We start from the raw sequence: 16293 nt of genomic DNA, 5'->3' as shown, positions 1-16293 counted from the left end.
CATGCATTGGGGGTCACCACATCACTGCAGTGTAAGTTGCCCCTGGAATATGAGCTCCACTGTGTGTGACAGTGAGGTGTGCCTCTAAGTTGTATATTAATCACCTTTTGTTTACAGTAATATGCTTTCTGCACTGCAGTACAGTACTCAAGAACCCACCAAAAAGGTTAAAAAGGGGAGGGAAAAGTTTGAACATCTGTCATGTTTTATCTGTTTCCTCACCATGACAGCTATTGAGGGAAAATCTCCCCAATAAAGACAAAATAAACATTAAAAGAATTAAAAATCTTCATTAATTCTTTGCCTTTTGTGTTCTCCAACCATACAAGTTAATATTATGTTTACCACTTGTTTGTAGAATCTTACTAAAGAAGTTGTAGCTTTAAATATATTCTATACTTTTTTTTTTTTCTTATAGCGTCTAATACGACAGCTGAATAGAGAACAAGTGCAAGAGTTGCATGAAATGAGGTAAGTGAATTTTCTATTTCATTTATATGTTTGAAAGGTTTCAATACATGTACATTATTGTTGCCACACATTGCTCTTTTTAACAATGCCAACATGTCTTCCTATTTGTAGGCCCCTTGCAACTGCAGTGTGAACCCGAGAATGTTTAGGTATAGATGTAGAGGTAAGTCCTATTTGTTAACATACATAAAAACGCTTTATTTGCAGTATTGACATGTTGTCCTATTTTGTCATTATGCTGTTATTATCACTGTTTATCCATCAGTGGGGATCATATACTAAAGCCGGCCATAGATGGTTCAAATCTCAGCCAGTTCAGCAGGGAACATGTATGGGCAGGCTGAATGAACCCAAGTTAATTGCTTGATCAAAGTGGGTACAATCAGCCCGTTGGATTTTACATGTTATTATTACTAGCGGCTAAAGAGAAAGAGGGAGTTGCAGGGATATACCCTGGTAGTACTGGACTTTAATGGCATGACATGACACAAGAATCGTTATAATAATAGGTATAATTTTATTTACAACTTTTGAAATTCAAAAGAGATTTAGGAAATTACATTATGATAAAAACATGAAAAAATGTACTGTAATATGATACAATAAACCTTCTAACACCTTCTACACTTAAATCATATAAGCTTGAGGTGTACTGGTAGCTAAATCCTCCAAGGGTTAGTGTGTTTCGCTGAATTGCGTAGCTTCAAGACCCATAGATTGAGTATCATATTCTGCATAGTATGACATATATACAAATTAATATTAACATAATTAATTTCACATTGTATTTAAAGTTATTATGATAGTTCAAAACGTAATCAGATATAACCCTATAGCACTTACGGCAACATATGGCAGAATATTAGAGGCATCAAAACGTCTGTGGGGCCAACACAGAGGTTATAGCTCCTTATGAATAACCTAAAGCATGTGGATCATTATGAGCCAAGACAGCCCTAATAAAGAATACATAGCTAGATGAGTGCACTGACCATATATATATATATATATCAATGGTCTAAAGGAGCCAATAGATTTACTTCAGGGTGAATACATACTTTTAAAGAGGTAGTTTTGGATGTATGACTCCCAGCATTTTCCTTTGATGTATATAGTTGTTATATAGTGTTTAACCACTTCAATACCAGGCACTCAAACACATTCCCGCCCAGACCAATTTTGAGCTTTCAGCAATGTCGCACTTTGAATGACAATTGCGCGGTCGTGCTACACTGTACCCAAATGACATTTTTATCATTTTTTTCCCACGAATAGAGCTTTCTTTTGGTGGTATTTGATCACCCCTGCGGTTTTTATTTTTTGCTAAACAAATAAAAAAATACAGAAAATTAAAAAAAATATATATGTTTCAGTTTCAAAACTTTGTAAATAAGTAAGTTTTCTCCTTCACTGATGGACACTGATGAGGCTACACTGATGGGCACTGATAAGGCGGCACAGATGGGCACCGATGAGGTGGCACCAATGAAGTGCCACTGATGAGGGGGCATTGATGGACACTGATATGTGGCACAAATAGGCGGCACTGATGGGCACTGATAGGCGGCACCGATGGGCACTGATAGCTGGCACAGATTGGCATGGGTGGGCGGCATGGATGGGTATGGATAGGTGGTACAGATGGGCATGGATAGGCGGCACAGATGGGCATGGATAGGCGGCACAGATGGGCATGGATGGGCACTGATAGGTGGCACAGATGGGCACTGATAGGCGGCACAGATGGGCACTGATAGGCGGCATTGTATTATATTATACTGTACTAATGGATGCCAATCAGTGCCAAACAATAATGCATGCCAATCAGTGATGCCCATTGTGGGCACTGATTGGCATCCATTATGGGCACTGATTGGCATCCATTGTGGGCACTGACTGGAATCCCTGGTGGTCTAGGGTGGCATACCTTGTGCTGGGCATCCTTGGTGGTCTGGTGGCATCCCTGGTGGTCCAGTGTGGGCATCCTCGGGGGGGCTGCACTGATAATCGATCAGCACAGAACCCCCCTGTCAGAGGAGCAGCCGATCGGCTCTCCTCTACTCGCGTCTGACAGACGCGAGTGAGGAAAAGCCGATCACCGGCTCTTCCTATTTACACTGTGATCAGCCGTGATTGGACACGGCTGATCACGTGGTAAAGAGTCTCCGTCGGAGACTCTTTACCGAGATTGTAGTTGCAGGGTGTCAGACTGACATCCCGCAACAACAATCGCAGCGATGTGCGCCCCCGGGGGTGCGCAGCGGCTCAAAATCCTGATCATGTCATATGACGTCCGGTCAGGATTTTAAAAACCACTATGCCGCCGTGTATCTGTTATAGGGCGGGCGGCAAGTGGTTAAACAGCCAAAGGAGGACTATGTACCAGATAAATACCCATGAATCTAGAGAGATATATAGGTGCGGTGCGCATAAATTAAACAAGTGTTTAGCTATAAATTGAGAAATATTTACAAGGATTGAGAGGATTATGAGTATGTGACCTAATAATAGTCCTCAAAGGGAAATGCTCACTGAGGCTGCATTCACACTTCAGCGTTTTGAATCACGGGCATAGAAGCAAGAAGCAATAGCCAACCACCTAAAATATATGGTATACGAAAAGAGATTAGCCCATAAAGAAAGATGGTATCCAGAAGATCAAAGGTTACTCACTGTGTCCGCCCCCCCCCCAGACACTTGTGTATGTTCAAAGGGGCTTCTTATTACTTTATCCTGAGGGACTCTGCAATAAGTCACATCATGGTGGTCTCTGGAGTTCTTATTTAAGATAGGATCATTAGTTAGGAGATACCAATTTTTTGGGATAATGTGATTTACCTGCTCGTTCTGTTTGTTCAATGAGGTAAACAGACGGACCACATCAGATTGTTTATTCTCTTTCTTTTTAAAAAGTACTTCCTCCCTAGATCGTTTTTTAACTTTGTTAAAGGCCTTTTTAAGACAGCTTCTGGAATAGCCGCTTTGAAGCAATCTATTTCCCAGAGCATTAGCCTGGGAGACAAAATCGCTTTCATTAGAGCATGTTCTCCGAAGTCTGAGATATTGGCTAAAGGGGATGCTGCGTATTAATGGTTTTGGATAGAAACTCTCTGCGTGAAGCAGAGTGGTTCCTCCTGTAGGCTTTCGAGAGTGATGTATCAAGGGAGCCATCATTCTGTTTTGTAATCTGAATTTCCAAATGTCACTACCTGTGGAGGAAAATCCATGGTGCATTTTAAGTTCAATCATTGTCATCAAAGGGCCATCATGAACTCCTTAACCACTTCAGCCCCAGAAGGATTTGCCCCCTTAATGGCTATTATTAAATGATCATAATATGAAAATGCCTGAAACAATATATCATATGGCTAACCCAATAACAGGTATACGCCATCAAAATAATACCATATATGCCTTGTACTATGGCCAAAGGATGTTTGGGACCAAACATTGTGGCATCCTTTGGCCATAGTACAAGTGCACTCATCTATGTATTCTTTATTAGGGTTGTCTTGGCTAATATTGATCCACATGCCTTAGGTTATTCATAAGGAGCTTTAACCCTGTGTCTGCCCCACAGACATTCTGATGCCTCTAATATTCTCTCCATATGTCGCTGTAAGTGCTATAGGGCTATATCTGATTACGTTTTGAACTAATACAATAACTTTAAATACAATGTGAAAATAATGTTGTTAATATTTGTATTCATGTCATACTATGTAGAATATATTACTCAATCTATCATTCTTGAACTAGCTACACAATTAGGCAAAACGCATCGACCCTTGGAGGCTTAAGCTACCTGCATACCTCAAGCTTATATGATATACGTGTAATAGAAGGTTTTTAAAGGTTTATTGTATCATATTACAGTACATTTTTTGATGTTTGTATATCATAATGTAATTTCCTAAATCCCTTTCTAATTTCTACCTTTTATTATAATGATTCTTGTTTCATGTGATACCATTAAAGTCCAGTACTAGCAGTGTATATCCCTGTAACCCTCTCTTTCTCTACTACTAGAATTTTGGATCTGGTATGGGTAGAGGTCTTCCTTTGTATTGCTAACAGCTAGGGGTGCAACTGATCGTCACCGATCCGTGATCCAAACGGGTCACCCCACTCGGATCGGCACATGCCACGACCCGTGGAGTGCTCCACGGTCTCAGCCTGAGGAAAGGCCGCAGCTTTGGCTTAGCTCCGAAGTGGCGGCCATCTTTCTACACCCAGGCCGTTTACACTCTGATTGCTCTGTCAAATGACAAAGCGATCACTTGTAAACAAACTGGCGTCATGTCATGACGTCGGTTCCTTCCTCCCCTCTCTGTACTGATCTGTACAGTGGAGGGGAGAGATCGGTGTCAGCAGCGCTGTGGGCTTGATTTGTAGTGCCCACAGTGCTGCTCTGTGACAGCCATCCCTCCATACCCTGCCAATACTCTGCAATTCCCTGCCAATACTCTGCAATACCCTGCCAATACTCTGCCAATACCCAGCAATACCCTGCCAATACACCGCCAATGCTCTGCAATACCCTGCCAATGCTCTGCAATACCCTGCCAATGCTCTGCAATACCCTGCCAATGCTCTGCAATACCCTGCCAATACTCTGCAATTCCCTGCCAATACTCTGCAATACTCAGCCATGCTCATCCGTACCCAGCCATACTCTGCAATACTCAGCCATGCTCAGCCATACCCAGTCATACTCAGCCAATATTACAGTGGGGGAGATTGTGGATATTACAGTGGGGGAGATGTATATTACAGTGGGGGAGATGACGAGGATATTACAGTGGGGACTATATGGTGGTGGAATTTTCACAGGTTTTTCAATTATTATTTGCTGATGCGAAAAATTATCTGATACGTGACTAATCTGAAGAACGATCCGATTCATGAGTTTTTTAATCCGTTGCACCCCTACTAGCAGCTAATATAGCCGCTAGTAGTAATTACTGTGTTCCCCGGGCAGGGGCGGTTTCCCCATGGTTGCAGGAAAGAAAATTGCTCCATCTATGGCCTGCTTAAAAAACATTGGTTTTACCATAGCTGTGTATTTCCTCAGCAGCAATATCTGTATTTTAATTTTGTAGACTAAAAGGGTTTAAAACAAAGCTACATGGTTTATAACAAGGTTTGCAATACCTTATTTGCAAAAACATATTATATCATATTTGCAAAAACAGTGCAAATATTTATTGCATGTTGCTGCTCCAGGAATTCAAAGTCCCCAAAGAACAATAAAAAATGAATTGGAGTTATAAAAAGAAATGCCAGGACAAGAGCCAAGTCACGTGATATGTCAAAGGAGTTCTCTCTGCAGTGCTAGACCGGGAGAACTTTGTGAGATGCCACAGCCCCAATATTGTAGATTGGATTTTATGAATGGGCTGAAAAATACAGACTCCAGTATTGACAAATACTGCATAGCATAACATATTCAATATCCACTCTCCTTTTTTAAATCTGCCCCAAGATGTCAAAATTGGCCTCCATGGTCATGCAGTGCTCTTGTATGAATCATTTTTGACTTGTGGCAGAAGCCCCTTGATCTCCCTTTTTTGAGTGGAGAAAGATGCTGACATCATATATTTAAAAATACATTTTAAAAATCCTTTCCTATGTGGTCCTGGTGTGAACATCAATAGCTGAAAATTTACCCAAGTGATTGTCTCTCCTTACCATACATACAGAAGCTGCTCAAAATTTTCAGCTTATTTAGTAAAGAAAATTCATGCTAGTGGCCATAGGGGTTCTTCACTTAGAACCTGGATCTCTGCACTTTTTTTTATTGAATAAGGCTGTTGATATTTGCACTTTATTGGAGATTATAAACACCAATGCTACCAAAACCAACATCTGCAGTGAAGGACATCGATCCCTAGGGGAACTTCCCAGTGTGTGGTTTTACAACTGACCTGTCAAGACATATCACATTGGCAGCAATAAGGTGAACTGTATTTTTACCACCCTCCTCAACCACCTATCTAAATCCTAACATTATGGATGGTACAAGTTCCTTGGCCACCGCACTTTGTTTCGAAGTCACTGAAAATTTAACAGGTAGCTGTGGTGTCACTGGGACCACATTGCAACTGCCAGCCAAACACTTGGCTCATGGTTGCACACATTCTTCAGTATGAAATCCCCCATGAAACTAACTAAAAGTATATATATAAATATATAAGAAAACAGATAGCTTTTCAAAGGGTGGTAGAGACTGTTGACTTGTGTGAAAGCCCTAAAGGTGTATGTCTGCACAGAAATGGTAGACATGTTTTCACTTTCATTCTTTGACGGACACAGCATCTTCATCTTGACCTTAGGGTTATATCGTCCCTTAAGGAGAGGACTAGGCAGAAAGTGTTAAAAACAGCAACACTTGCACTGTACTGAGCAGGGGTCGGTCCTACTGGCTAAAACCCCTCACACTGCATCCAGCAGCTCAATTTTTTTCTGCCTAGTGTAGAAGGACCTGGCTCTCGGTGCGACCATCGGTCCTGGGAATTTTTGCTTTTTTCTGCATTTTTAACTGGGTGACAGGCTGAATAATATAGATCCTGATTGTCTCCCCAGCCTAGCCGTTGAGCGTGAGCAGGCAATAGCTACGTGCTGGGTCAGGTACGACATGCCCCATCTGGTCCAGGGCTGGCCGGTGAGCTATATGCTCCGGGGGACACAAATGTCCGGGCTACTGCTGTCTGTGTCACAGTGTGCCATGGCCGACAGCCACCCAGTACTGCTCGGGTGATGGGTCTGTCTGTGGAATGGGTCCAGCAGTCTCTGCAGAAGGGGTAAGTATGGTTCCACCTGTCTCGGCAGGATGGAGCAGCAGAGCATTCCCTGGGAGGCAGACTAGGGCGTCTCTCACTCTTTCTTCTCTCCCTGTCCCTTCCCTCCTCCCAATGCTGTGGCCTGCTGTGTGACTGAGCACATGGGGGTGCCGTGCACGTACCTGAACGGGGGTCCTCGGGGGGGGGGGGCTCTGAGTCCTGGCAGGGGGCTTCGCTGGGTGTTGGGGGGTCCACTAATCCTCTTCCCTGTTTCTGGGCCACGGTGGGGCATTTGTGATGTGTTTACCATGTGGGGAGGCCGCCGCGCGCTCCGCTGACATTTTCCTGGGGCCGCGGACATTTTTCTGTAGCCACAGTCAGTTTTTTTTTTTCCTTAGCCATTTTCTGGAAGTTCAGCGGCCTCTAGCACTGGGTGCTTGTTTCCTTCTAGAACAGCATGCTTTTCACACAGACACCTCGCGGATGACACAGGGGAGAGCGGACAGCAGCAGCACAGTGAAGTACCTGGGTCAGAGTAGTGAGTCCTGCGGGGGGCCCCTCAGTCTGTGGCAGCTAGGAGGGTGGACTTTTTGTGTGACTTGCCTTAGGTCTCTAAGTGGTGACAGGCGAGTGTCAGAAGCTGGTGCTTCTTCCCCAGACATCCCTTTTATTGCAACTGGTTCCCCTGCACCTACGGTGCCTATGGACGCTCTGTCGGCGGTCCAGGAGGCCTTTGTTGCCACGGTGGAAGCGGCATGCGGGCGCAAGGGCTGTAAAAAACACCCCCTCGTCCCACCGTCTTCTGGGGAAAGCTCTGATTCAGACTCTGGCCCCTGTTCTGACGTGTCAGAAGAGGCGGACCAGGGCCGTTCAGACAGTGAGGGTGACTCCGGGTCAGCGCAGGAAAAAACGCTTGTAGGAGCACTTATTACAGCAGTGCTGGATACCCTAAAGATGAAGGATATGGCCGGGACATCTAGAGAGGTGTCGGTCCCTTTCGGGTCCCACAAGCTGACCCGCACGGCTAAGGTGTTTCCTTACCCAATTTATTTTGATACGTTTATATAGGAGTAGGGAAAACCACAGCAGGCCTTTTCAGTCCCGAAAACGCATGGTGGTGCGTTACCCCTTTGTGGAGAATTTCCTGGAGAAATGGGAATCTCCTCCGATTGTTGACCCAACCCACCACCCCCCCCCCCCCGGTATCCAGGTTAAATAACGTAACCATGATTCCGGTGGAAGGGACTCCTGCTTTCAAGGACCCTGCAGACAGAATGCCTGAGGCGGTTGCCCAGTCCATGTTTACGGTGGTGGGGTTAGCATTGTGGCCAGTGTTAGCCACGGCTCTGGTGTCACAGACGCTTACTGACTGGGCTAAATTGTTGCACCGTGAGTTGGAGAAGCAACGGGCTTCCCTGGTCTGCATGGAGCTGGCGGACCAGTTGGTGAAGGGCCTTAAGTATGTCCATGATGCAGCCTTAGATACGCCCCCTTGCTCTCTAGAGCCTCAGTATCAGCAGTAGTGCTGCTTCCCCTGATTTGGCTAAAATGCTGGTCTGCGGACCAGGCATCTAAGAAAGCACTGGTGGACTTGCCCTTTCCAAGGAGAGAGGCTATTTGGAACCTTGCTGGATAACATTATTAAGAATGTTACTGGCGGTAAGAGTACGTTGCTCCCACAGTCCAGAAAAGGTAAGGGAGGCAAGGGCCCTCCCTTTCCACTCAGAAGCGGATTTTTCATCTGCCCGGGTCGGCGGGTAAGCGTTCCCAGTCCGACAAGGTGCCCGTTGAGGGACAAAAGTGTCCCTGGTTTAACAAGCCAAATAAGCCCGTGAGCAAATCTGTTACCGCATGAAGGTTTGCCCCCGCCTGACTCTCAAAAGGGGGGTCACCTTTGGGAGTTTTCTCGCCTCCCTGCTTTCCGACCAGTGGGTCTGCGAACTGGTTTCATCAGGATACAAGATAGAGTTTCTTTCTTGTCCACCAAACAGATTTTTTCCCTCCAATCTTCATCTTCTTCCTGCTTGTCGGGAAGCCCTGTTCGGGGCACTACAGGACCTTCTGTTGCTTGGGGTGATAGTGCCTGTACAGATGCCGGAAAGGTTTCAGGGATTCTACTCCAATTGTTTGTAGTCCCAAAGAAGGAAGGGGTCCGTCTGGTCCTGGACCTCAAGGCCCTCAGCAGCTTTATGAAAGTACAAAGGTTCAGGATGGAATCAGCTCACTTAGTGGTCATTGCACTCCATCATGGGGATTTTCTGGCATCCCTGGATACCAAGGACTCATACTTGCATGTCCCCATATGCATCAAGCATCAGAGGTTTCTCTGATTTGCGGTCAGGGAGGAGCACTACCAATTTGTAGACCGAGGGTCTTCACCAAGGTGCTAGCCCCAATTCTGGTATTGCTAAGACAACGAGGGATCGCAATCATAGGTTACCTTGACTACCTCCTTCTGAGGGCAGCTTCCACCTCAGAATTAAGGGAGGATGTGGCAATCACCATGCAAACTCTTAGGGAGTTTGGTTGGGTACTGAACCTACAGAAGTCAGTGGTGATGCTGACTCAATGCCTGGAGTGCCTGCTTCTGTACTCCTCAGAGGCGAGAGTCTTTGTCCCTTCGGACAAGCTGCAGACTCTTCAAGCTGCGGTGAAGTTGTTGGTGTCCTGCAGGTGGCTGTCATTGCGTTTTTGTATGCGAGTCCTGGGTCTCATGGTAGCCACTTTCGAGGTGGTATGCTCAATTCCACACTCGAGTCTTACAAAAGGAGATTCTGTCCAAATGGGACAAATCTCCGTTGTCCCTGGATTGGCAAATTCGGGTGAGCCAGCTCGTTAAGGATTTGCTGCTCTGGTGGCTGAGATTGCCGGCTCTTCGGTCCGGGAAGTCGTTCTTTCCTCTTCATTGGACAGTGATCACAACGGACGCCAGCCTGACTGGTTGGGGGGGAGTTTGGGGCATACAGTCGTCCAGGGTCGCTGGACCCAGGAAGAATCCCGCCTGCCAATCAACGTGCTGGAACTTCAGGCAATCAGGCGGTGCCACTCCACATGGTCACAGAGGCTGCAGGGGCGTCCAGTCAGGATCCAGTTGGACAACGCCATGACGGTGGCGTATGTCAACCATCAAGGAGGAACAAAGAGCCCAGCTGCAGCACTGGAGGTCGCTCACATCCTGTGGTGGGCAGAGCGGCGCAGAAAACTGGCAAGCGGACTACCTAAGCCGCCAGATGCTGGACCAAGGGGAATGGTCGCTACATCTGGATGTATTTCTGCTCCTTTGCCTAAGGTGGGGCAGAAGGTACAGAGGTTTGTGGCCAGGTCAAAGGATCCCTGGGCGGACGCGTTGGTGGCTCCATGGGGGCATTATCGGCTGATTTATGCTTTTCCCCCACTCAAACTTCTACCACTTCTGCTTCGCAGAGTGGAAGCCAAGGGGATTACGGTAATTCTGATTGGCCCAGATTGGCGAATGGTGGCGGATGTTCCTTGGCGGCTGCCAATGCGAGATGACCTTCTGTCACAAGGTCCAATACTTCATCCTGCTTTACCGTCACTGGCTTGGCTGTTGAAAGCCAGGTGCTAAGGGACCGAGATCTGTCGGATTCGGTAATATCCACTATGCTGAGGGCACGGAAGTCATCTTCTCTGAAGATTTATCATTGTATGTGAAAGGCCTACATCTCCATGTGTAAGGAGATGGGGTGGCGTCTGCGCACGTACTCGGTTTCCAGAATCCTGTGGTTTTTGCAGCGAGGAGTGGATCCGAAACTTACCTTAATAACCATTAAAGGGCAGATATCAGCTTTGGATGCCTTTTTTTCAGCGACCCTTGGCGACTTATTTATTGGTGAGTAGGTTTTTTCAAGGGGTTCAACTTTTGGCCCCTCCGGTTCGACCACCAATACCTCCGTGAGATTTGAATCTGGTGCTCTCCATGCTTCAGAAACCGCCGTTTGAAAACAATAGGGAGATCCCCTTATTGACACTCTCCCAGAAAGTAGCCTTTCTAGTGGCTATTACATCTGCCAGGAGGGTTTCTGAGTTGGCGTCCTTGTCTTACAAGTCTCCCTACTTGATCCTCCACAGGGATAAATCGGTGCAGCGTCTGCAGCCTTTGTTTCTGCCAAAGGTTGTCTCGACCTTTCATCTAAATGAGGACATAGTGCTTCTGTCCTTATATCCTCGGCCGTCACACCCCAAAGAGGTGACTTTGCATTCATTGGACGTGGTACGGGCTCTGCGGGTTTATCTGTCTGCTACGGCTCCCTTTTGAAGGTCGGACTGGCTGTTTGTATTGGTGGCTGGTCCGAAGAAGGGTCTGGCGGTCTCATCGGCCACCATTTCTTGGTGGATCAGACAGATTGTGGTTCAGGCATATGCCATAAGGGGGGCGGTGCTTCCCTTTCCTGTCACGGCACATTCTACCAGGGCAATTGGTGACTCTTGGGCTTTCCAATATAAAGTGTCTGTTTCCCAGGTGTGTAAGGCGGCGACCTGGTCATCCATTTACACATTCACCAAATTTTGCAAGGTTGATGTGAGCGTATCTTCGGATGCTTACTTCGGCCGCAAGGTTTTTCAGGCAGCTGTTTAAGGTTGCAACTCCTCCGTTGAGCAGCTCTGGTTGTTACGGACGGAGTTATTTTCTTACTGTTTCCACCCATTTTTTTTACACTGCTTGGGGACGTCCCTAAGGTCAAGATGAAGATGCTTTGTCCATCAATGGACAAAAGAGAAAATAAGATTTTTGTACTCACCGTAAAATCCTTTTCTCTGAAATTCATTGACGGACACAGCACACATCCCTCCTATTTATGTTTGTACTGCTTTTGATGCTGCTGGATGCAGTGTGAAGGGTTATAGCCAGTAGGACCACCCCCTGGGCGGTACTGTGCAAGTGTTGCTGTTTTTAACACTTTCTGCCTAGTCTAAAGGGGCGATATAACCCAAGGTCAAAATGAAGATGAACTTCGGAGAAAAGGATTTTACGGTGAGTACAAAAAATCCTATTTTTGAAGAATGTAGACAGTGAATTTTAAAGATCAGTTCATGTAGCAGTATAAACTGAATTAACCCAGAGATAATTGACTATGTTCTACAAATAGCCAGGAGTGTTGCAACCTCCCTCACAAAAGTTGTATGAAGAATGTCTAGTTCCAGGCAGTGCTGGCTGGTTAAACACAATTTAGATTAACACTTTCAGCTGCATAAAGCCATTGACCATTGTTTTTTTTCTACAGAGGACAGATCTGCCTGTTCAGGGAAGGATTTCCTAGAGGTTGTTCACCGCCAGAGCTCGTTTTGTCCAGATTGCACATGAGGAGTGAACTTGCAAATCCCTGTTGCCATGTGGTATATTATGCTTTGGTTGTCTCGTCGTCTACGAGGTTAATACATGTAAAGCAGACGCACCCTGCTTCACACAAAGCCTAAGGCAGCCTTTCTTCCTGTGACAGGCTTACAGCTAAGAAATAACCTTCGGCCGAGGGAACTACCATTCTCCTGTGAACAGTATCTGCTATGCAGTTGTGTATATGTTATAGGTAAATTTTTCCCGTTGACATGCTGTGTTTATTGTGAAAAGCTTCACATAGGAATTGTTTGCAAAAGTATGACAGTATCAAGTAAACTAATGCTTCTGGAGAATGTTATGTATATAGTGGAGAGTTTACCCAAGAAATACTATTGCGGCCCATAATGCTGGTCATATTTCTGTAAATACCACTTTTTTTTGTAATTTGAGAAGAAGCAGATTGCTCAGACAAAAAAATTATACCTGTTGGTTTTATAACCTGTAACTGAAATCATAGAAGCAGAAGGAATTATGTTTTTATAAAGATACACATAAGAATGTTTTGATAGGATATAAGTAAAATATGTGTGGTTTTATTAGTATTATTGTTATATTATTAGCCATTTTCCAATGGCTACCACATCATCCGGCCTGCTTTTCTTTTTGCAACACATTATTTGCTTTCTTATGTACTTCTTTTTCTGCTGATATCACCTCTGATGGATAGGTTTTGTCAGATATCTACAGAAAAAGAAACAGAAACCGTTCTGTATAAGAAAGAGAACATTATGTACATCAGTATTTCAAGAGAAATATCAGTCCTTATATGTACACACAATTTGTGAAAAGCAATTTGTTTTGCTTTGCTTTTAAATATAAAGCCTCTGAAGTAACAGAAGTCCATTTTCCCCCATTACCTGGGTAATATGTGAGTAAAGTAGGCAGTTTATTTTGTTGCTTGACCTGTATCTTATACTGTATGCCCACATAGGCACTGCACACACAAATGAGAATCTTATAGAACTTGATGTTGGTGGGGATGCAAAGCCTGACTGGCATACTATCTTTCTGTATCTTCTGGATAAGATGCACTGAGAGCATGTTTTTGGTTTATTTTGGTAATGGATTTAAAGAGGAACTGAACTCTGGAAGCTGTGCACAAAAACAAGGTAGACAGAGGGCAAAGGACTAATCACTAACATTTGGTTTCCCAGCTGCTGATCTTTCCCCCACTACTGACTTGCCTTGTTTCATAATGTGTCTGTGTGCAGATGGCCATCTTATTAGAGGCAAGGTTTTTCTTCCTTATGTCAGAGCCTCCAGCAAAGAGAACGGTGAGCAGAACAGTAGTGACATCACCAGATCTTACACCAAATCTCCTAAAACTAGCAGTCAGAGGCAGCAGTGCCTTGGATCGCCCACTGCAGATTTAGAGTTATTTGAGTTTTGACACAGGAAAGCCCTGGCATCCTCATTTACTAAATTGACACTGCTATTTTCCAAGGGGAAACACAGACAAAAGATATTTTTTAAAGTACTATGCACAATTAACATTTCTAAATGTTCCCTATACCATAGTAAATCTTCACTTTTTTAGCTCAGTTCCACTTTAAATGATCTTACCTAAGGACCTCTGTTATTCCCTAGGTTTGTGTCTCTTACCCTCTATAGAAATATTAAATTGTAGTAAGCTACCATATTCCATAGTGCAAGCTTTATTTCTACAGAATGTCAAATGCCTTACCTAATATGTTAGAGGGGATGATTTACTAAAGGAGCAGATAATGTTCATGTAGCTGAGGAATGTTTACTTTATCCTGCACATGATTGCACATTGCTTCACTTTATGCATTAAGTTAAGTCTGGCCTCCTCAATTTGGCAATGTGGGGGGAGTTTCCAACTTCCAATGACACCAATGATGGGAAACTATTTCTCCCACTGACACCAGATAAGGGGCACTATTACTCCCACTGACATCAACTAAGGGGCACCATTCCTCCCAATGACTACCAGAGCATTTATTGCTCAAAATGACTTCTGACATGGAGGCATATTTAAATCATACTGACCACTGACACCAGGTCAGTTTTTATATTCATTGACTGTCAACACAGGAACCTTTTTTTTTTTTTACATCCACCGACACTGATATCCAAAGGCATTTTTTCACTGACAATTTGCCATTTTTTTAATTCCACTAACAGGCTTTTTTTTTTACTTTTACTGGCCACAGTCCAGCCCTCTATTTATCTGACACAGTGAACTGGCCCTTTATTTTTTTTTAAGTTTGAGACCCCTGAGCAACATGAACATTCTCTACTCTTTATTAGATTAAGCCCAAAGAGTAATGTGCAACGTGTAATTAAATGTAGTTGCCAATCAAGTATCACTCTTCATTCTCACAGCGATTAACCAATGAAATGTGAAATGGTGATCAGCTGCCGATTACTGGATTCTAATTGGTACTTTTCAGCTCTTATTTAAGATATATATATATATATATATATATATATATATATATATATATTTGGCATTGTGTCAAGTCAAGACTTTATGTTGCAGAAAATATAGCTCTATTATAGCATTAAATATAGAGTGAGTAATGAGGTGGTAGATCTGTGTTGCTCTGTGCATAATGCATTGTTCTGGGTACCAATAATAAGCCCTACCATTTGCAGGCATAGGAAATAGAAGAAAGTGTGAAACAAGTAATTTACTAATGCAAACTGATATAGAAAATGCTGTGCCTTTAGTGCCTTGTGTAGAACAGGAGTTGATCTGCTGTGGGAGAATACCATTTTTTTCTGTGCTGGACGCAGAATTTATTTTTAGAGTTGTTTATTGATTGAGAGACTTTTTATAATTTTTTTTTATATTGTAATATAATATGTTTACATGTAAATGTTTATTTAAAAGGAGAAAGGGTTGTATTTTTATTAAATATATTTTATCTAACCTTTTGTCCATTGTGTTATTTATTGTGCACATGTGTAAATAAATTGAAAACACAGGGTCAGGTTATGGACTTTTTGGGTCTTGAACATTATCTGCAAAAAAATTATACAAATTGCTTCACTACAGCTAAAACTAGGAAAATGTGAATATCCCAGGTGACGTTATTGACCAAATATGGGCATGATCATAGGTGGTAAATTACATCAACCAGAGTACCCAGTCCTTATGTTTACATTCAGCAGCAATCTTGAAAGCTGTCACTCTGTCACAAATGTTAATCAAAACAAGTTTATTTTGCAATGCAGTGCATTACAATGAGTGGAAATGGAAATGCATTGCAGGTTGAATGATTGCACTTTAAAGAAAATGAAAAATTAGAGCACTTGGGATGGGTTATAACGACACACTGCAGCATGCTGACACAGAGCACCACAATGTCTGCCTGCTGGTGTTGATGGGGCTTTCGTTTGTAGTGCACATGTACATGTATGTTATGTGTATGTGAGGAGGCCGTTTTATTTATTGTTTTGTTATTTATTGTATTGGTTTATATTTTTCTGCCTTCCTGCACTTACTAGTAAACATGTCCATTTTCATTCACAAAAAGGAGAGGATAGTAAACATGTTATTCAGGTATACTACTACTTTATTTATGAATGAACACCATATTGCTCAATAATGATTACTCCCCATGTTCATACCCAAAAGAAAGTCAGGGGATATGTGTATATTTAAGAAAAACATACCAATACTTGTTGCCATCCCAAACAGTTCTGGTCCTCCCCACT

The 16293-nt window shown here is 43.7% G+C and overlaps 1 protein-coding gene across 3 annotated transcripts in view; it reads left to right on the top strand.

The window, feature by feature from the left end:
- LOC143982513 (macrophage colony-stimulating factor 1-like) overlaps positions 1-15505 on the top strand; it is a 38473-nt gene extending 22968 nt beyond the window's left edge. For all 3 annotated transcript variants that reach the window (XM_077481327.1, XM_077481326.1, XM_077481328.1), the window contains 3 exons: positions 419-471; positions 583-634; positions 12497-15505. In XM_077481327.1, the coding sequence (XP_077337453.1) occupies positions 419-471; positions 583-604 (75 nt within the window). In that variant the 3' untranslated portion in view covers positions 605-634; positions 12497-15505. The remainder of the gene's footprint in view (positions 1-418; positions 472-582; positions 635-12496) is intronic.
- Positions 15506-16293: the final 788 nt, after the last annotated feature.

This window comes from Lithobates pipiens, unplaced genomic scaffold, assembly GCF_037356315.1.
Source record: "Lithobates pipiens isolate NorthernLeopardFrog02 unplaced genomic scaffold, aLitPip1_a1.2 Scaffold_16, whole genome shotgun sequence".
In the NCBI taxonomy this organism is placed as follows: Eukaryota; Metazoa; Chordata; class Amphibia; order Anura; family Ranidae; genus Lithobates; species Lithobates pipiens.
Note: the sequence above shows the minus strand (reverse complement) of the source record. Positions and strands in the feature narration are given on the sequence as shown.